This window comes from Rhea americana, unplaced genomic scaffold, assembly GCF_003343005.1.
Source record: "Rhea americana isolate MKP2758 unplaced genomic scaffold, rheAme1 scaffold_147, whole genome shotgun sequence".
NCBI lineage: Eukaryota > Metazoa > Chordata > Aves > Rheiformes > Rheidae > Rhea > Rhea americana.
Window position 1 is genome coordinate 2,178,313 of NW_028185561.1, and position 22,858 is coordinate 2,201,170.

The window sequence follows — 22,858 nt, forward strand, 5'->3', positions numbered from 1 at the left end:
CTCTGAGCTCTGCCTTTCAGCCACTTCTCAATCCACCTCACTGTCCCCTCATCTATCCCACACTTCCTGAGCTTATCTAAGAGGATGTTACAGGAGACAGTGTCAAAAGCCTTGCTGAAGTCAAGGTACACAATGTCCACTGCTCTCCCCTCATCTCCCCAGCCAGTCATTCCATCACAGAAGGCTGTCAGGTTGGTTAAGCAGGATTTTCCCCTTGGTGAATCCAGGCTGGCTACTCCTGATCACCTTCTTCTCCCCCAYATGCCTGGACATGACATCCAGAATATTGGAAAGGAGGAGTCATCTGAGCCTTGAAACCCTCCAGATTCAGCAATCCCATGCAACTGCTATTAGTTTATTTTAAATTATCCTCAAAATGAAGCATCTAAGGATCAGACAGAATTTATGCAAAATACTTCTATATTTATTATGGAAAAAAACTTAAGAGTTTATGCCAAGCTTCTAACAAAAAAATAACCCTGAGCCAGAAATGAAAGCAATGTAATTATAGTACTACCTAGACTGAGAAAGCTAATCTACAGATAAGAATTTTCTGTAGCACTCCCAATTTACATATAGTTCCAAAGAATGACTAGTAATTTGCTTACACTTAGAGAAAATTACACTATTGAAAGTAAGCCAAGAGATAAAGCCATAAAACATCTGTATCACAACAGGCTGTAAATCATGCAAGTATCTGAAAGAATGCTCTCAATTCTCAGGAAAAATTGGACTAGGAAATCTGTCTTGACTCAGGTTTTGACTTGYACTTCTTTAGGCCCTTCCTTTTGCAAGCAATGTATTACTGGCATTATTTTAACAAAGTTCAATCAGATTAAACAATACCAAGCTATGACATAAATTACATGAAGGAGCAAATATGGTTAATGTATTGGTTGCCGACTGGTATCCAGTAAACACAGCTAAAGTGACACAGCTAAAAAGAAGAGATAATTAATCATGCCTACTGTATGCAAGTGTGCCTGGTATGTTGTTTAAAGAATGCTGTGCAAACTGAAGTCTACACACCCTCTCCGAACTGAAGCTAGGATATTGTAGGATTGTAGTTGAATCACTGGTACTTAAACAAGCGTCACTGATTTTTTAGGTACCCCCACAAGCCAATAAAGGTGACTGATACTGTGCCAACTCAAAGTAACCCATGGTATGATGTAGATAAAGTTTCAGAGTCCATACAATTTAAATTAAATCATTAACAGCAGTCTGACTGGTGATATATAAAAAAATAAAATGACTATTGTAGGGTAAAACTTTGATCGCCAGAAGTTATTTTAACTCCCACTGCAAACTAGGAGCAATTTGAATATCTTTGAAATATGGGTCTTGCACCTTAAGTATAATGAATGATTCCTTGTTCTTTGTCACGCTTTGAAAGCTTCTTCTCTCTTGCACACGGCATTTCAGAAAGCAACAGTCCATCAATTTACACCAAGGTTACTGGGCCTGAACACTTTTTATAAAGTGCACACCACAACAGTACAAAGTGTAAGTGTGTACTCTGCAGTTATTAGCAATGCATGTCGGAAGCATGCAGCAGCCACAACACAAYGAGACATCTGATCTCTATTTAATATTTTGTACTTTCCAGTATTTCAGCTTAGAGGAAAGTGAAGCGAAAAAAAAAATGGATGTATAATACAAGAGTGGAGATTATACTCAGTAATTTAGATAAATATAAGCACATGGTTTTACTTTTAAAWGGTTTTAAAATTTTAAATGCCAATGTATTTAGATGTTTGTTTTATATGTTTCTGCTCATTTCAAAATTTGAGACRTAACGCTCACTGTTGCAATTACACTAAAAAAGACAAGCAAGACAAATTCTCATGTTATCAATATCAAGTTCTTTAAAAGTAAACAGGAACTGTGACTATAACTGAAATATTTTTTAAATGGCTTTCAAGGGGGGAGGAATTCTATGTAAAGGTACTGGCCAATAATGGAAGTCAATCTCTTGAAATTAATGAAACATAAAAGAAACCTTAAGAAAAAGACCAACATTAAGAAAACAAAAACAAAGAAAAAGACTGAAGAACACTGTTGTACAACAGACCATCTCTTTTACCTCAATGTAAGAAGTTAACAAAATAAACCTGTTTGCACAGAAAGTGTCTAACAGAAGAAAAGACAGTTATTTAACTTGCAGTAAGTGCATACACACAAATCCACTCACATTCTGTGGCAGGTATGAACTGCATAGGAACAACACAATTATGAGTAATATCCATAGCCAGAAGCATGGATATTCCAAATCTTTTTCTGCTCACTTGTACTAAAATACAGATGACTACACCAGAATGGTAAGAAGAAAGCATACATATAATGCCTGAACCACATCAGGTAGCATACAGGAAAGCAACTGYGTTTTCCTCCATGTAATTATGCATAAATAAATACTACATGGCTGATGGTACAAAAACAGTCCCTATTGTGGTTGGCACTGCAAGCCAATGGAAGCCATTTATACACATATTTTGTCAGTGTATGCATCAGCCAAAAACTCCTGACTGTTCTAACAAATCTGGCAAAAGTATGTTCTAAGACTATCTAACTGTTTACAGATATTCAAAATAGAAAGAGCTGAGAAAAGACAGAAGTTCTGTCATTGCCCTTAGAAGAGGAAGCTATTAGGGGTGGTGGTGGTGGTTGTATTTTACCAGCAAGGTTGGTAAGTCTTTTCATCTTGTGAAGGTAATAGAGGATAAAATCCAATTGCTGTTGTTGGCTGTACTGAAAYTGGCTATCTACGTTCATTAAGCTTTTGTAACTAAAAGTCTTTCCACCAATGTTTACAATGTACAAACATTACAATGTACACCAAGAATATTCAAAAGGAAGAAGCGTGCAAGAATTCCTCCAGTCAGAGGAGGAGGCACAGTTCTGCTTAAATTTGGAGCTTTCATCTGCCCCAACAGATTTTCAGGCATTTTTTAGTCAGCCAGTTGATGAAGAGCTAGCCTGGGTGTATTCTGTTCATGGCAATAGAGCTGGCAGCACAGGAGCCCAGGAATGTACACTGAGCACTAAGTACTCTTAACAAATTCCAGCATGTTGATACTGGAATAAACAGATCTGCATCTAATTTTGTTTATTGGATTACAAGTGGCAATACAAGTATCACCTGAAAGTCCAACTCCAGCATTTGACAAAAATTCTGTGGTCAACAACATTTTTGCTATGAGATTACATGCTCTTCTCAGAGATGGGCACTTACACAGAAAGCAGCCAGCATATCAGTGCCCTGCCTTGCCTGCTTTTTCAGCATCTACAAAGAACAGTTGTGCTGCAACCTCCTCTTTTTTTTTTGGGGGGGGGGGGAGGGAGGGGAGAGAGGCACTGCCTGTCATATACATTCACTGGTTCCATACAGGTAATACACACAATGTCATTATTGGTACAAAAATTTTGCACATATCTCGATCACCAACTTCTATTGGGAATGGGTGACTAGGCAGACAACTCTGATACATTCACTCATAAGTAATGTGGCACAACAGGAATGAAGCTGCAGACTGAGGACCTAAAGTCTATGCTACTTGATTCTCCCCTCACGTTTTGGGAGGAGGAGGGGGYAGAGGGTTACCTCAGTTTAGCTTTGATCTGGTCCTTTCGACTGAACACCCCTTAGTGGCTGCATTCCTAGAGAGCTCTTTCCATTTCAGTTTCATCTGAAGGAAACTCAGTTCACAAGCCACAAGACAACTCTCTGATATGAATCAAGAGGTAAGTGGAGATGATCAGGAGATTTGCTTCCAAAATGCACCCTTGATCTGAACTGAAATAGTAAGACAGATGAAACTAGCATGGGTTACAAACCAAATCCAAGGAGTGACAAAGTCTGAACAGGATGATGTGCAGGCACATGGCACAAAGCTTTTCCCAAGTATGGCCTGACTTAGGAAAGAGAAAATTGGCTTCCAAAGGAGGTACAAACACCCCAACAGATCAGCGAGAAGGCTGAATTTCATGATGTGCATGGGAAGACTCAACAGAGGGCAAAACACAGCATAACTTGGGACATCAGGTCTCTGGTTCATAGAATGGCAAGGTTGGAAGGGACCTCTGGAGATCATCTAGTCCAACCCTCAGYRTAGCCTGAATGGGGATTGAACCCACAACCTTGGCATTAGCAGCACCACGCTCTAAYCAACTGAGCTAAACCTGCTCCCAAACAAGTTGTGGCTTTTTTAGGACAAACATTGACTGATTGGTAGGATGAAATGCAGCTTCTGTGATATCAGTGGAGAATCATAGAATCGGTAAGGTTGGAAGGGGCCTCTGGAGATCATATAGTCCAACCCTCAAATGAGTGGCCTGCACAGGGATCAAACCTGTGACCTTGGCATTATTACCACTGCACTCTAACCAACTGAGCTAAACCTAACCCTGCATTAAACCTAACCAATTACTGTGGTTGTGAGAGCATGCAGGCTCTGGCTAAACTGATAAATAGCAACTTCATGAGACAGCAGTTAGCATATCAATGCCTTGTACTATGTACCTCTGCTGGTCAAAATTTGTAGTGCAATTTGAGCATAAACAGATCTAAGAATACTGAGTATCTGATTATAGCACTGTCCTGCATCAAAGTGTCTTGAGCATCCACCATTAAATAACAATCATAGTTCTGTTGGAGGTATACTAAAGGCTGAAGTTTTTCTTGCAAATATGGAAATAAGTTCCAAATAAGTCCCAAAAGAAAAACAGATTCTTTTTAAGAAAATCTGAAATACACATAGAAACAATAAGGTATTCATAAACCATGTAACTGGAATAAAGTTGCTTAGAAAAATAGCAAACTTCAACTCCTGCAATAGGCAGTCAGAAGGTATAGATGAGCTAGAGCTAGCCTCATCTTTTTACTCCCTCTGCACAAAAACATCTGCATGACATAAGCACATACTACAGGTTATGTACTAGACATTGCTGGTAATCAACATTGCTGGTAACATGTCTGATTCAGATTGTGCAAATCCCTGTCTCCACTGGAGTGCATACATGCAYAGTGAGTCAGTCGATGGTTATTAGGAGTTTCCACCACAATATCGCTTATTAAAATCAAGTGTAGAAAACATAAGCCAAGCCAATAAAGATCTAAGTTTAGTCTAAAATAACCTCAGAATTCCAAAGTGAAAACTGCAATGTGGATAGCTGTTTTCTTTCCTGCGATCATCAAGGATGAAAAGAATTGACAAGASTGCATTTCAGAGCTGGAACTTCTGCTCATGTTCTTTTATGAGCACAATATATTGGCACTTCAGAGAATGAGTTTGTATTTTAATGGAGCAATTTTTTTAAACCTTTTACAAATCCAAAATGGTTTTGAGTATCACTTTAAACAATTATTTTTGTTCKTTTTTTAAAAAAAGTCCTTCAAGCAAACAAAGACCTGTGTTTTCATAGGAACTCTTCAAAGTGCAAAGCTTGCTGCTCAAACATTTTCTAAAGTATGTTAAATGTATTAAACTACTAACGTTAGTACTTCTCAGGAGATTTTAAGTATAGTAGAAAATTAACTGATTGTTCATAMTATGCTGTAGCTGTCTACTGTTTTATTAAAAAAATCTGAAGAATTATGCATGTACTGTTTCTAGCTCAAGTCAAAAACTCTGTATCTGATTTTTAAAACTGCTGATACACTTATACTCCATTCAATAGACAGCTATAGCAGAGTATCTCAACCTTGGAAAAATCAAGGTAAGAAAGGACTTGAAGTCTATTAATTTTGTGTGTGCACACACACGCAAGCGTGTATGCACACACAGGTAAATAACACTACAATATTGGCTGCAGTGATTTACACTTCAGCTTTAGAACATGAAATCTCATCTAATTATTATTTCTAACTGCCATTGTATTCAATCAGCATAAAAGTTCTACAGGTGCAAATTTTGTAAATGTCTTCATACTGTAAAAAACGTAGAGGTGGAGACAAAGGTCCATTTTTTCAATAGCCCATCAACAASAAGAACTATAAATGGGTGCTGGGGTAAGAGCAAGAAGAGAGTGAGTACATGAGACACTTTCCACTAGTACTTGTCCAGTCTCCAGCTACTTTCAGCTCAAAAAATATTCAAGAGCTGGATGCAGTTTCTTCACAGTTATTCACTCTGAATATAGTTCTTTTTTGTGAATTTGTATAGTCTCACCTTACAGTTGTTTAAACATCTAGTATTCACATCATCTTCTCGCAAGGAGGTCCACAGATCTATTAACCAACTGCACGAATGAACCTGGCTCCTACCCGCTTCATTTAGTGACCCTCAATTCTTGCATCAGAAGACACAGGAAAATATCCTTATCTCCTTGTCCTCATGCTATGCACTAATCTTTAGACTGTGATCATACATATCCCTGATTTATCACTTTCTCAGATTGAAGTGTACTAGCTGACTTAGTCCACTTTCAGCTCCTCTTCCCAAAGCAAATGACATAGTAGGAAAGTGCATCATACTGAGTGTTCTTTCATGAAGTATTATACACCAAGCATACGCAGCTTAAATCATCTGTTCAAAATCATGCCAACTCTAACAGGGAAACAAAAGGAACTTGGATCTCCAAAATCCTAGTCCAGGAACATTAACGTTCCTCCAAATTCCATAGACATTAATGATCTAAAGCAGTCTAACACAAATTTAAAGATCAGTCTGTTGTTAAAGCCCCTGAAGCTAATGGAAGCCTTTCCAATAAATTTAGCAAGCTCTAGCCACAAATAAGATAAAAAAGGAAATTACCTTTCCTTAAAACAAGGTAAAAGGTCAAAATGGAAGCACAGGCCTTTAACAGTAAAAACGTCAGAGAGCTCAACTGTAGTGAAAACTTACTACATAAAACATGCATCCATGAACTGTACACAAACATTTCATTCAAGGCAGATAAATAGGTACCATCATTTTGACAATTATGGCTTGTAGCCCTTTGAAAACCCTTTTAGACACTGAAGTTTTTCAGAAAGGAAGTTGTTGTACGGTATTAAAACATTCCTCATTATACTTCTTTGCTCTCCCTCCTCGTTTCTCAGTATTTCCCAGGCACTSTATTCCATTTCCTCAGCTCCAAATCCAAACAGAATTAAAAAAAAAAAGAATCATTCACTCTAAGATGTATACAACAAAGAGGGAAAGCATGTCTATTCTTTCTCTTGTGTGAAAATATAACACAGAAGTAGTTAAGCTGTTCTATTTATGGCTTTTTCAGTTTACTCTTTGCATCTTCAGATTAAGGTCAATATTCTCCACTTCTGTAAAGTGGAGAAGGAAGATTTACTCTACCTTCTTGTTGTTTTCAGAAGTTGGACTGAGAATGGTAAGTTCTGGCCTACTTGGTTTAGGCTTGGGAGATTCACAGGAGTTGATAAAGTTCATGATGAATGGCTCCAAATGCTGACCTTTCTGAAATAAGATACACAGTGAGTAACCTGTCAGAAATCCCCCCACACAACTTAGTTTCCCAATAAATTTTTGGCTAGCCAGCAAAAGTAGTCATCGAAGTTAAAAAGTTGGCAACCTGTAAGACCTACTCACCTCTTTAATCAGCTTTCCTGGAACAGATTTTATAATTTTACCTATAATTAAACAACAACAAAAAAAGGCCTTCTGTTATCTCTGCCAGATATTTAAGATAGCACAGCTAGTAACTCTTTCTCATCTTTCTTCCATTTTTACATCTTATCTTGTCCATTCAGACTGTAAGCTCTTTAGGTCAAGTATCATCTCTCTGTACATGACTTCATAAATATTTGTTGACATTTCTTAATATAACAACAACACATCATGACAAATTACTAAGCTACAATAAACAAAAGACTTCCTGCTCTACCATATCTTGCGTGCTTACTGTCTATTACTTCATTGACAATAATGCAAGAGTTTTTTCAAAAACGTAGCTTCTGAAAATCGACATATAAAGCTACGAAAATAAAGTTTCCTACGTATTCAGCTTTTAGGTAACTGAGTACTTAGAACTTTAAAAAAAAAAAAAAAAAAAAAAAGGTAGACCTAGAGCGTTTGTTATTTTTCTACAGGCTTACAGATAATAGCTGTATCTCCATTTGTACAACTGGATGGAATGGTGGTTAGTTAAGATGTTCTGAGAGGCGTCTTAAGGAGAGCGAGACAAGTTACCAAAGGCGATGTAAGCAGAGTAATACRCTTAAATGTATTGTTACCCAAGGTAAGGATTGTTTTCAATTATAGGTATTAACATAGGCACAGTTTGCTCAATGTCCAATTTCCTCATCCTTCATAAATATTTACCACAGAAGCAACCACATTCAGATTCTCCTCTTGCCCCAGTAAGGTCAGCTAGTCTGGAGAGACTCAGGAATGATGCAGTCTTGAAAATATTGGTGAGTAAAGACTTATAAATTGGACAAGCTACAGTTGTGGTCCTGGAAAGCAGCTCTTCTGTATTGATCAGGCTACCAAAATATGACATAGTAACTCTGAATGCTGAAGAGTAAGAGTGTTMAGGTTTAGTTTCGTTTTAACCACTACAGTTAAAATTTTTTTTCTATTTACATGTAAACACTAAATTTGGAACTTACATAGGAAAGTGTGTATACAGGAATGATCAAATTATAGTAAAATTGCTCCTTCTCACAAAAACTCTCCTGAAATTTTGAAACTTACTAAAATGACACGTATGGGAGGAGATGGAAGCTTCAGCTCTCTTGCCTAGTGTCAAACATGAGATGCCTTCCCTTAAAYGCTCTAGCGCATAAGCTGGCTTGAACAATGTACAGTTGCACCAGCAGGGAAGTTTTCTYCCCCCCCCCCCAACAAAAATAAACCCTTTAACTGGAGGATGACCACAGAAATCTCATTCAACAATCTGCTAGCGTATTAACACCATGATTCACCCAATAATCAGGAGAACCACAAAGGCAATAGCCCCGTTCATTAACGGCTTTCCTGCACCACTCCAGTGCCAAAGCCACCAGTGCTGTAACTAAATCGTAACAGAACTGTTGTGAAGTACACTGTCATGCGAAACCTACATTCACAGTCAAACTCTAAATTCACTTTTTAGATTCACCCCCAGGAATGGCATTAGATCAAGAATTTCTCAACTGTTTTCTCAACAGGTCCCTTTGCATTTGTCTCAAATTCTGTAAAGTAGCTTATGTTAAAMGAGGTCTAACACTAGTTAAAACTAAAAATATTAAATATTGCAATTTTCAGATTAAGTTAAATAGATTTTAATCAACTAAGACCCAAAGGTAGATTACACTAAGATACTGTTTAAATCATCATTAAAAAAAATAGACAGCTGTAAAAAATAACTGGCTTATCCAGATTGGATTTGTACCAATGCCATAAATCTTCTTGCTCTACAAAATTTGGTAGAGAAATACTATCACCTTGTTTGTTGATACAAAGGCTCAAAAGCAACTACTTAATTACTTTTTCCCTCATTATGTCAAAATGTGTTTTTCCTTTGAGGAAAAAGTACCAGCATATCTTCCTCCCTGAGCTACAGTTTTAACAGCTGGAAGTAGAGTTATTATTGACACATCCAGATCCTTATACAAGAGTCCATCCACAAATTACTACCATCATTCAACCACAGTATCTATAGCATACTATTTGTCGCACACAGTAGCATATTACTTACCAAGATTCACATCAGGTAACATTTTATCAAGAAACTGGGTCTCTCCTCCATTAGGAGATAGAAAGTCAGCTAAAAGCTGGCTGTTACTTAGTTCTGGATGTTGCAGAAGTTTCTTTGAGGGACAAGAAAAGAAAGAGAAATTTAAGTATTTTAAAAACAATCTTTAAAGTAGTTTCTCTAGAGCAACAAGAGATGTTTACAAAGCATTATGCTACTACAGTTATTGTCATTTGCGAAATATTTACCAGTTTTCAGTCACGTGAAACTTTAAAAGTTTTATTTGTTCACACGAACCATTTTTATAATCCTTCAAGTTACTTGGGAAAACAAACAAAAAAAGCCCTTAACACATTCATTTTTTCGTTTTGTATCATTAGTTTTATTAATATGCTCTCACCTCCAGAAATTTGTTTCATACCTGCAGATATTCTTGAAACTCCTCCCTCTTGGATTTTAAGAATTCATAATTCTTGGGGCCAATGATTCTCTTTGAAGGAAGCTGAGCATCAGGAAACGTACCTAATAAAGTTATCAAGCAGATTAAATTATTCTGGAAACAATACAGACACTGTTTTCAGTATTTTAAATTTCAGCTTAGTACTGAAAGGTAGTCTAACCAGTAGGAAAGTGGCTTTCCAGAAGATGGGGAACATACCATGAAATTCTGTTAGCTTTGACTCAAGCACATAAAATTCAAGGTATCTCCTGTAGACAGACCAGTGTTCAGGTTCATGTCCAACTGAGGGAGAAAAAAAATACAATAGTAAAAACATGTTAATATGTTAAAAAAAAAATTGGCATCAGCAAGGAAGTTATCGTCTCCTTTAGTGGATCTGTAAATTCTGAAGTTATGAAGTGGTCTGTTGCTTAGAATTAATTAGGGAAGACTATGTTACRTTTCATTTCAAACATTTAACCAGTAAGCTACAGCAATATTACTTGTTGAATACTTGAGTTCCTTGCACCATCAGCTTAAACCCCAACCATTTGTCTTCCTGAAGCATATCACTAAATAACCCTTGAAGACATTCTGCTCAGTGTTTCACTATGTAATTCTATGCAGACCTAGGATGATGTTATTGTTTCCACTCAACATGGATGTAATGCTATCTAGACATGATAAACTAGCTGCAAGCCAAAATGTTTCGTGATTACCAAAACATTTTCATTTGTGTAAGTAGTACACTTTAAGGTTACAGAAAACCAATATTCCATGTTCACTAACAACATTCCAAACTAGGTAATTTTTGCAGGCCAAACTACATACCTAAAATGTATTTACTACCAACAGCATTATTTACATGACTACATATTTGAAACTAAAATGCTGTTCAAAGTAGATGGAAAAAAAATAGGCCAAATGTTCATTAATATGAGTCACAAGATCATTTTTTTTTGAAAGAGGGAAATTCTCAAGCTTTGGTGTGAAGTCTAAATGGAACTGATTTATTTTGAGGAGTCACTCTCAAGTTGCAAATAATACATTTCAAACATTTCTCCAGAATTTTTAATTAATTATTTCTAAATCAGAAAAAACATGCAGGTAAACACACTGAAAAAGCCATCAGAATATAGCACAGGAGAATGAATTTTGAGCTCATTTTAAAATGTTATTTTATTTATCTACAATATTGCATACCTGCCCTTCTGTCATTTCTCTCTACATCAATACAAAATACAGGAATTCTCTCCTTTCGGTCTTTTTTTTCCAAGGAAGGATCTTCAAAAAAATCTACATATGGGATACTGATTTTCCATGCAGCAAGGTTGCGGGGTGTATTTGGGGTACTAACAGCCTCCTCAGGAGAATCATCTTCCATTACCATAACGCCTTCCTCAATCTGTAAAGATTCAAACATYGAGATCAATAGTTCTATTTTCAATTGATTTAGTGTACCTTTGTAAATCATACCTATGATAATGAAACATAACTGAGTCTTTTAAATGAAATAAGCACTCAAGATTACTGACTGAGTACTAAAAAAAGGGGGGGGGGRAGAGGAAGCTTTTTCTTAATAGAGAAATGAGGTGGAAAAATTACCAGTTTTAGATCTAAAATTAATTTGATGTTAGTAACTATTAATGAAATGCGAAAAAATATATAGCACAATCAATTTCCACATCTGATACTTCATAATGAAAAAAAAAWGAAAAAAAAGATAAAAGTATTGCAAGACACGTGGGAGACTGACTGCCTTCCACACAGACTACCTGACTACCTGAACGGCTCCTGTAGGTAGTCACCTTGGGTCCAGCATAGATTTAGCTAAACTGCATATTCCTGCATGCTTGGACAAGACTGAAAATRTGAGCTTACCAGATCAGGCACAACAGCTCCCTGAGCACATCGAGACAGAAGCCAACAGTGCACCAAGCTAACGGGTCTCCTGTCCCTGCAGTCTAGTGCAATGCAGGGCATTGTAAAAGCATGCATTTGACTTGCTCTGCAAGATGCAACACAGCCAGGATGGGGACTGAATTATTCCTTCAGCCCAGAGCTAGTTTCAAGCAAAGCCATTATAAGCATCAGTTCCAGCTGCAGCATCATGCTCCTAAACACAGATGCACTATGGAACAATGTAGATTTAATCCTTGCTGGCTGTGCACAGGGCAGCTCTAATGCACTGAGCTCATAAACTCATATTCCATGCCATAAAAATATAGTAATATTTATTCCACATCCAAGTAGACCTCAGAACYAGTGCCATAAGAGCACTAAAGAAATTCTTTAAATCTTGAACCAGATTCTCAGTGCCACATTGACACATATTTTATTTCTACAATACTGGTATTACAAATGGAGTAAACTGCCCACAGATAATGCATCATCAAAGTACCATACAGCATACTGAATTCATAGGTCTCAGGGAACAACAAGGAAAGTTCTACAAATCTTTTAGGAGCAGAAACAAAAGTTATCTATATACTTAAACTGAAAAAAAAATCCATGCTTAAACAGCTAATCTTGAAAAATTATTTATTTCTCCAAACAACAGTTAACTTGAACCTCATCTTCAYCACATGGAACAAATAGTAACAAAAAAGTAACCTGAGCATTTTTACAAATGAGGAGAGAGGGACAGTGAGAAGGAAGGGTGGAGTTGGTCTTAGGCTTGAATAAGAGACAGAAGTAAAGCAGAAAGAAGAGTTTGAGATTAGCTCTAGCTAAATCTACACTGGGGAAAAAAGTTCTTGTTTCTTCACAAGTGTAGGAAGTAGTTTAGGAAAAAAAGAAAGCATATTTCCTTATAAAAGTCAAATTTTTTAAATCTAATCTCATCTAGTCTGCTGCCTGGCAGCAACAGCTTCTAAAAATCTCGTGACTCTGCTGGAAGGCAGGTTCTGCCATTTCACATGCCAGACAAGGGGGCAAACYGTTGAGCCTGACTTGGAGCTCCACAGAAGTCCATCATTCTGCTACCACCCTTAGGTGTCATCAGGCCACACAGACTGCAGCTAAAATCAGCACTTAGCTCTTCTCACTGTAATTTACAGAACTGAGATTTATATTCAGATAATAGCTACGGTAAAGTGTATGTGACAATTGAGAAATAKATTTCAGTAAGCCTCATATACATCCATGTGTAATGTAAATGTAAATTTACATGTAAATACTTTACCCTACCTTTCTGCTATGTTAGTATTCAAAATGTCAAGGTAAGATGCATAATTTTGAAAAGTTACTCTTCAAAAACTAAGAAAAATTTTAAATAATTCTGCTCTGCTTGGATAGCTCAAACTTTCAAAAATTAAAAGAGAAACAAGTAGCTATATTGTTTCTGCTGAAATAAGATACAAATTCAGGCTGAAGTCCTTCTCTCCCTGGGAAAACATGTAGTCTCTCTCTTGTGTGGATTCTTCAGCAAAATGCAAGCTCATGCTTCAGCTTTGTTTCACAGCTGGGTTATTTCAAAGGGTCTCTCCCCTTAGCACCAACATCAGTATAAAAAACTTTCCAAAACTCTGAAGCCTCTAATATTTGGCTGATATAAACCAAATTAAACAAATACATTTGAAAGTTTAGAGGCGGAGCATTGGTGAGAGGGAAGGAAATAACAGAGACTGCCTAAGCCCCCTTTCCAGAGAAAAGAGGTAACAAAATTTTGTATTATATCCTCTGTTTAAATTGGGAATTGTACTTCCTCTCCCATTGGCTAGTAGAATCTAAAAGCAATGCCAAGAAAACAACTCATTTTTCTTATCTGATCTCCTAAGAGAGAGGAGGAGCTTAATCCTCCAATAAATTAATTGCAACTGTTCTGCTCACTTAAAGATATGACTTGTATGAAAATTTAAAGAAAAAGTTATTTTATACAYAGTCTAAGAAGGGAAAAAATAGTAATCCAGAGTTTAAAGTTACTGAGTCTTTCCGACCCTCTTCTGAAATTTAATTCTGAACATGATGAATACTACAAACTAATTTTTAAACTTTTATCTTGCAAGCTGTGCAAAATGAGCTAGCAGTTTATCAAGTGCTAGATACTTAAATGTTGTGCTTGGTGAGGAATAGGTACAACACTTTCTCAATCACTTAAAAAAAATCTTTTGAATGGGCAGAAACACTGAAACCCATGGTAATCAAAAAATTCTTACTCACTCCCCCTTTTTYCCCCCCTTCATTTTCCATATGCCCCCCAACTGTGACTCAAATCAATGTCTCAAACAGTAATTCAACCATTTGCTGTATTTTTTGTTGTTTAGCAGGAAAGAAAAGCTTCAACTGCAGGATACACCCAAGACAAATGAAAAAGGACTACTGGCTCATAATCTTGAGAGAAAACACTACATYGCACGCCAACTTCATAGTGAATTTTCCAGTACTCTATATTTTTAAGGAATTGTGGCAAATATGAGATGAATGGGCACATCCCATGTATACTTTGTCACCTAGAATTATAAAGAGACAACATGAATTTTTACAGAGTAAAATTAATGAATTAATTGCTTACAGAAACATCTAACAAAACTGCTTTTCTAAGGATTAAGAAGTTCTCTCTACTCAAGCAATAAGCTCAGAGGTATACCAACTAAGAGGTTGTGGAGGACACAGGGAAAATGGGGCGATTTAATTGGAAGCTGGCACCCAGCATCCCTGCAGTGAAATAAGACAGCAGACATGCAGAAACTTAATAAGGATTGAAATAACAAAAAAAAAATCAAGATTTAAAAATATAAGTAAAACTTTTACTCACAAAATCATCTTCTCCTTCATTTAAGTTATAGTTAGGCAGCATAGCTCCTTCCATTGCAGAACTCTTGAATACACCTTTGATTTTGTTGCCTATTCTGCTGATTCCAAACGATTCTCCTCTTTTCTGCGTGGTCCTACGATTACAGAAGCCAAAGTTTACAGTACAAGGCATTTATATAGCAGTTCAGTAAGTCATTGCACATAATTTGAGACAAGAGAAACAGCTGCATAAACAAATAGCTGACATATTTACAGTTCCATTTAAATTAAAATARTTTACGGAAAATTTGTTTGTCCTTTTATTGATCAGTAATATCTTGAGTATTCTTAGAAGAGATATGGCATTTACTGTAAGTTTAATCATGAGTTAACACTAACACTCTTATTATTACAGTAATACAGGACACAGAATAAAAAAAATAACTATGCAAAACAGTTGTTTTGACAGCAGAAACTATCACAGGCACACACATTGAGATCAYTCTTTCCCTTTCCATGTACTCTTGTATTTAAACATTTATCCACKGTTGCCAAGTATCATAAATGGTGTATTTAAATGTATTTTTTTTTTACATAAACATCCCATAATTTTACAAGCATGTATGATGAAAAATACATGCAAGTATTAAGGACAGACAAAAGGAACGTGCAAGGAGCAGGACTGAGCATGACAGAAAACAGATGTGACTGAAGAATTTTGGCTTGAAGAGTCAATCTGCCTGAAGATGAAAGTGTTTTAAAGTATTATTCAGAAAAAGCAACYTATGATAAAGCATACAAAAGCAACAAGAAAAAGTTGGGCGAGAAGTGCACTCATTAGTGAGAAAACAAATTTTAGCATTCCTCTGTCCTTACACAAAACTTGACACGGAGTCTATGTCTTGCATAGAAATGCAAGCTGGAACAAATTCCAGGAAAAAAAAAAAAAAAAAAAAAGAGAAAAAGCTTTCTCTTGAATACAGAATTAACCTGATACTGCTTACATCCATACAATACATACAGTTGATACAGAAGTTAAAAATCAATAAATTGAACTGCAGAACCAAAAACACAGAAAAACTTAATAGATTACTATGATCCAAAGGATAATTAGTATTTTAGAGAACAACAACAACAAAAAAAAAGGTTCATAATCACAGAATCAGTAAGGTTGGAAGGGACCTCTGGAGATCATCTAGTCCAACCTCCCTGCTCAGCAGGGTCACCTAGAGCATGTTAAGACAGGGTTGCATCCAGGCAGGCCTTGAAGATCTCCAGAGAAGGAGACTCCACAAGCACTCTGGGCAACCTGTGCCAGTGCTCTGTCACTCTCACAGGGAAGAAATTCCCCCTCACGGTCAGGCGGAACTTCCTGTGCTTCAATTTCTGCCCATTGCCTCTTGTCCTGTCACACGGGGTAGCCGAAAAGAGTTTGTCCCCGTCCCCTTGACACCCTCCCTTCAGGTACTTGTACACATTGGTAAGATCCCCCCTCAGTCTTCTCTTCCCCAGGCTAAACAGGCCCAGCTCTAGTGTTCTTCCTTTAACTGGAAAAAAAAAATAGTAACTACTACGCTTAGCTGCTCAGGAAGACAGAACAGCAGGGACCAGCAGGTAAAGGATCTTTATCCCCCATAGAACCATGCTGACATTTTCAACTGCTGACTCAAAATTGGGGCTGGAAGGGGTTCATTAAAGGAAACAATCGTCCTGTTTATAATTTTATCCAGTCTCTGTACACATAACTGAAATTGCCTAAATAATCTACTGTACTTCCAAATCTTTTTCCTTTTTTATCCCTTACTCATTATTAGCCCAAAGTAGAGACAGGCACCATCTGTCTTTGCTATCTTTGTTACCTCTGCTAACAAAAGATATGGTTGCCTAACCCTTTGTAGTATAAATATTTGTTTTTTTTAAAAACAGCTTTTCCTACATTTTCATCAACTGAACTTTCTTCCACATTGAGTATCTGTCTGAATCTTGTTCAAGAGCTTAAACATAGGATTAGCAAAATATGAACTGTGCTCAGACAAAACTAGAAAGCTTTCTAGAAGACTAGTAAGCGAGACCACTGTCTTGTCTTCTCCAGAAGTTTTCATCATTCCTGTGAAAACTTGTACAATTCTCAATATTTCAAAAAAAAAAAAATAATAATTTGTACAAACTCAGAGAATTGAGAGAGTATCACAGACTTAATTTTTGTATTGATCATGCTCTAGCTAGAGGCAAAATATAATTTCACTAATAACTGCAGTACTGAGCTGTATGAAGCCAGGACCTAAACTAATACCTAGGAACCACTATCTCCTGCCCGACTGCTCAAATTTTGGGTCCAATGAACACACCTAAAGAATACAGAGCAACCACTAAACTGGAACAGGAATAAAGTGACAAATACAGGAGGATATCATCTTCACAAGGAGAGAGAGAAAAATTAAGAACAAGAATAGAGGTGAACAAGAGGGGCATAAACACATATAGGACAAAGTATGGAGGGAATATGGGACTGGTCTGGCAGAAATCCTTGAACAAACACATACAGCACAAGGTAGCTTAGATGAGTATGGAAAAAGCTTGGGGAAGTTAGCAGAAACAGATATACAACAGGATGATTGAAGCTGAAGAAGCTGAGAAAAACAAAAAAAAAATAAACAGGAATTAGGATGAAAGGTGGAGGGAAGAGACAAGATGAGGATATGGCAGGTTTAAGGCACAGGGAGATAAAGGGTCAAGTTAGAGGAGAGGAGGTGGCCAGTTTGGAACAGAAACCAAATCTTCCAAGTCTCACCACTCTGCTACTGTCAGTAAATATATATGAAACTCATTGGCAAAAGTTTCCCACCCCCTCTAGTGCTGATCCACATAACAGCATTAGCAGATTGTCATTCTATAGTTGCTTTCTTGGCAGGGCTCTGTGCGGAGAACCTACAGGTTCCAACATTCTTGATGAATGATGTGATGACAACGGGTTGGAATACATTTTTTTCAGTTATCCTTCCTTTTTTTGAGCTTCAGAAATCAGGTATAACGTTAAAAATTACAATCGACAATCACTCAAGAGCTAGAAATTGCTGAACAAAGATTGTGTTAGTGCAACTGCACACTATAGTATTGTTTTAACTGTGGATGGTTGCAAAATAATTTTACCACAGGATCCCTGCCTTGCTCAGTGCACAGAACAGACTTTCTCCAGTGATCAATCAGGATTATGCAGTTGAAGAAGCTGTTGTCTGGTATTTCTGCTCTCTTCTCCCCTTGCAGCTGTTCACAAGATGTATGTATCATCAGGCAAGCTAGATTTTTACAAGCATGTGAAATTACAGCACCATTTTCTTTAGGCTGACTTGGAACCCCTACACACAATGAGGAGAACTGGTAAGCTCATATGGCTGCATCTAAAATCAATAAACTGCACTTATATTTCAAATGTTGTTTACTGCTTAAAGCTCCATCAAGCTATAATTCAATACACTAAATTGAAATGTAAAACAAAGTTTCTTTGTATCTTGAATCTGCAACATGGAGATGATAATTTTTCCTCAAAAGTCAAGAATGGTAGAGTCATGTTTGATGCTCTACTGACAAATTTTAAGGAACAATCCAGATGAAAACATTGTTTTATTGAGTTTGGATACTGTGTATTTAATATGGCACAAATAATGAGAAAACAAACCACTGAAYAGCTACTAAGGTATTAATAAGTGATTAAGTGATCACAGAGTGATCACAGACTATCCAGAGCATGAATGGTGGGGGAGGGAGGAAGGGAGGTGGGGAGAGAAATAGGGCAGAGGAAAAGAACAACCTACAACAGTTGCAAGACTACACAGAGAACTAATTTGAGAAATTCCTATTTTCCTGTTTTTGAGTGTTTGACTTTAAACCTTACAGTATTCATARAACAGCTATATTTGCATGCGATGAAAAACAATGGTCATATTAGACACAGCTATGCAAGATAAAACAAGCAGCTAAGTGGAAGAAACCTCAAATCCGGAAATGTGATAGAGTAAATAAAATTTTGGAAAACTAATACAGAGTAGCTAGCATGCACACGCAAAGAATGCTTCAAGTTACGCAGATGTATTTCAAAACTAATACTGGACAAATAGTTAACAGCAAAGAATATTAATATATTGCAAACTTGTGAAAATTAGTAATCATGCAATTTCTAAACACTTGTGAAGACATGATGAGTAAGCTTATTTTGGGAAGAAGTACCGTTTAGTCCAGAGAAGACATTTACATTTTCTTAAAAATAAAATAACCAGATAACTACTGTTATAAAAGCTGTGTGATGTAGGCATGATAGATGCAGTCTAGCTAGTAGACAACATTTATTGAGTGTTAGATTGACTTACCGAAAGTCATCCAAACTCAGGCTACTTCTGCAACAACAGGCATATGAATTACCTCAGAGCGCACGGGAAAATAACAAAAATATCCCAAACCTGAAAGACCTATCCCACACAAAACTGAATAACCTACAACCATCACTATAGATTAATCAAAAACTCAGTACAATTAAAAGTTTCTAAGCTAAAATCTTAGAAAACTAATATCCCAGAGTTACTAAAACCACCAGTGCCTGCACATTTGGTTGGCGTAATCACCTTTAGATTAAAAACTTCAGTCATTAAAACTTTAAAAGTGTTCACTGACATTCAAGCACAAGCAGCTACCAGTTTAATGAAAATGTTTTACATTTCTAAAGCTAAGCTAAGTTGGTAGCAAACTTTTTCTATAATCTGTGTTCAAAAGTCATGTGGAAGTCTATTTCATTTGGTCAATATGAAGAAAAGGCTGTCGACTTATTTTATACAGCAAAAACCCCTATATTAGATATAGTAAAAAAAAACACTACTATAAACTCAGAATTTAAAGGTCTCTTTAAAGGAAAAGAAGATTCACATAATAAGAACGTTCATCTATTTTTGACATTCTGCATAACTTGAGTCATAGAACCAATACCTCAGCCATCAATCAGTAATTGATAGAAACGTTCAAATGTACTAACATAAATGCAGTCACCATGCATATGATTTGTCTTCAGTTCACAGGAGGTACTGAACTCTGGACAAACTGATACACCATATAGCTTATGAGATTTAAGTTCTCAAATTTCAGATTTTATTTTAGAATAGGAACCGATTCTAAGGCATCTAAGGTACCTTCTACAGTTACGTTAACTGCAAAACTGGAAACATAACCCAGCAGATGGAAACTGATGCTGACAAACGAAAGCAATTACATTGCACAAAATTGCTTAGAGACTTTTAATTCTGTGGATTTTATCCCTAATCACTCCCTCAATTTGTTAATATCTCCTTCTCCTTGGGCCATCACTTGAAAAATGGTTTAAAATTATTGCACTTTGAAAGATAAGAAATTAAAATGCTTCTATTTCTATATGTGATCATGCTGTGTAGAAAAGCAAGGCAGGTATATCTAGAAATCTAGAGAATTATATCATATAATTCTTTTTTTCTCTCCCATTAGGCTCAAAACACAGCATGCCTTTAAAAAATATATTATAAAGATATGAGAGAGAAAGAAAATTATTGTCCTCTTTTCCATGTGCCCAAATTTGAAGTCACCAGAATTAGAACTTCAAACAGAAGTTTTAATTGGTCACATCCATTAAATATGAGGTGAAAATACCAATTACAGAGTTAAACTGTTGACAACCACTGCTCAGTTATCAAGAAATCACAACAAAAATGTCCTAAGACTCCAAAAATACTTGGAACTTCTCATCTATTATCTCAGTAGTTTGCACAGCACAGTATTTGTCTGATTTGTACACCAAAAATTAAGTGTTTTGTACATTTAATAGAAAGTGATTCRAAACAGAAATTAAACACTGACAGACAACTCTTTCTACCTGCTCATGGCATTCTCTGGAAAATGCTTCATAAAAATGAGCTTCTGGCCTTACAAGAAGTGAAATCTTTCAACACACTGCCCACATATGTTCCACTAGGGCTTCATGTCTACTACTTGATCTCACAGACTTTTTAATCAGCAGCATCCATGCAGTACACACACAGTACCCAAGCAAAGCATCAAATCAAAGATACAGAAGACAAAGCTGATCTCCTTGCCTGTAATTTCTCTCAGCTGGAACTAATGCCAGAAGAGGGGAGAGAAGGCAAAATGAGGTATGTGCGTATGGATAACATCTGGAATAATTCTGTAAGTAATCTCTTATTTTTCTGGCAGTGACTGTCCATAGCACATTTTAGAGAAGGAAACTCAAAAGCTGTAAGCCAACTATTTTCAGATAGGCCCTCTGTTTCACAACAATATTCACTGAGGCACCACTTCAGACACATACAGTATGTCATATTGTAAACTGTTGTACCTACTCAGGCATTCAAATCATGCTAAAATGTAAAACAGATACATTTTCAGTAATGCTGAGGATGCTGCTTGAACTCCAGAGGAATGTGTTGTAACAGTTCCCAAAYGCATCACTTTCAGTTATTTTGTAACCAGAGATCTATTGCAAAATCTCGAGGTAGAGACTGCTTTTAATTCCATTCGTTTTACTTGAAAAGCAAAGCAGTAAGGAGGTGACCTAAATGGTTTCATTATTTAACTGGAAGGCCAAGATTTAAAATGCACATAACACAATACCTCCATCCTTTACATGAAGCTTTTTAGGAAAGATACAAGATATACAGGTCTAGATGAAACCCTGTAGCCATCTTCAACAGAAGCTTGAGTGTATTTTAAGTTTACTGTCCCCAGTGGAATATCGTATAGAGAAGAACTGCAGTTGGCCTAGCTGCCTTCCATGCCTCTTTGCTAAGGAATAGAGTTTGTCAGCACCAAGTCAAGAGCTACTCCACAGCTTGAGTCTTAGATCTATGAGAGCTACGAGGTCTATGTATAGGTGTCACAGATGGATCTGTTGGAGAGAACCGTGTAAAGTTTTTCAAGAACATTCGCAGAGGTGAGAGGGATCACACACTACARTGAGGGATCACCCTCATAATAGACTGAGTCAAAGGTGCTACTAGGTATTTCTTAACTAAAAGTAGAAAAATTTGATAAGCTGCTCTTCTTCCTCTAAAAGATAACCTGAAATGACAAAACTAGTATTTTCTACAGTATTGTGGATCTTGTTTCATGCACAGAAAAAAAGCCTATCCAAACTAAACAACTCATTATGATTTTCTTTCTTTTGAGTAGAACATAAGCAATTCAGAGTCAGGCTATTCTACGACCGAGTCATCTCACATTTAAAAAAGAAAGAAAAGAAGAAAAAAAAACRGGAAACAGAGACCTCTCCCCAGCCCTGCAGAGGAAGATCTCCCATCTTCCTTAAGATCAAAGATACTGGGATGACTAGCTGGGGCACACAAGACATCCAACCATCCAGGAGTCACCAAAATCAAATTGAGTACTGTTCAGTTTTTCAGTGAGCTCTAATAATTAAGAGGCTCAGTAGTTACATAACAGATATCCTCCATGAGATCCAAGGGGGTCCAGCTTTCACTGGAATGAAACAAGGGACCTGATAGATCTGTTTTACTGGTTGACATGAGGACAGGTCCATTCTGACACAGCTCTAGTCTCCGAAGAGTTCTAGGAGAAACTCGCTCTTCAAAGACAAGGCACCTACTGTGGCCACCAYGAACAGTCCAATGGCTAGGAGTAGTAACAAGGAACAATAAAGACAGCATTTGATATTCCAGTTGCAGGAAACTTGTTGCTTGCCAGGGCACAGGATGGAGAAGGAAGAGGAAATCTTTTTCTATCTCCCGCTCTGTTAATTTAAACAGAGCAAAAATTGCAAACCGTCTTTTTTTGCAAATGATACAAAGCTGCATCATTTTCCCAGCATCAGCTGCATGAACAGTTTAGCTTGCAGACCTTGAAATTTGCTCCTGTTCTCCACTTCACATGAGATATTTGGTCTTTTCCTTCTCTGCAGGCCCTAAAAGCCTGAAGGTGGTCTGTAAACATACAGCCCAAACCAACACACGATGCTTCTAACACTACACCTCTGCAGTGAATAGGGAGAGTTGGGGAAGAGAAAAC

General features: G+C 36.9%; 1 protein-coding gene across 3 annotated transcripts in view; it reads right to left on the reverse strand.

The window, feature by feature from the left end:
* Nucleotides 1-22,858, reverse strand: part of SNX14 (sorting nexin 14) — a 60,200-nt gene that overhangs the window by 7,791 nt on the left and 29,551 nt on the right. For 2 of the 3 annotated variants that reach the window (XM_085299225.1, XM_085299226.1), the window contains exons 16-23: nucleotides 19,171-19,197; nucleotides 14,829-14,961; nucleotides 11,276-11,477; nucleotides 10,292-10,375; nucleotides 10,055-10,155; nucleotides 9,637-9,748; nucleotides 7,545-7,585; nucleotides 7,293-7,412 (exon numbers count right to left, since the gene is read on the reverse strand). In XM_085299225.1, coding sequence (XP_085155351.1) covers nucleotides 7,293-7,412; nucleotides 7,545-7,585; nucleotides 9,637-9,748; nucleotides 10,055-10,155; nucleotides 10,292-10,375; nucleotides 11,276-11,477; nucleotides 14,829-14,961; nucleotides 19,171-19,197 — 820 coding nt within the window. The remainder of the gene's footprint in view (nucleotides 1-7,292; nucleotides 7,413-7,544; nucleotides 7,586-9,636; nucleotides 9,749-10,054; nucleotides 10,156-10,291; nucleotides 10,376-11,275; nucleotides 11,478-14,828; nucleotides 14,962-19,170; nucleotides 19,198-22,858) is intronic. The other variant, XM_085299227.1, reaches the window with a different exon arrangement.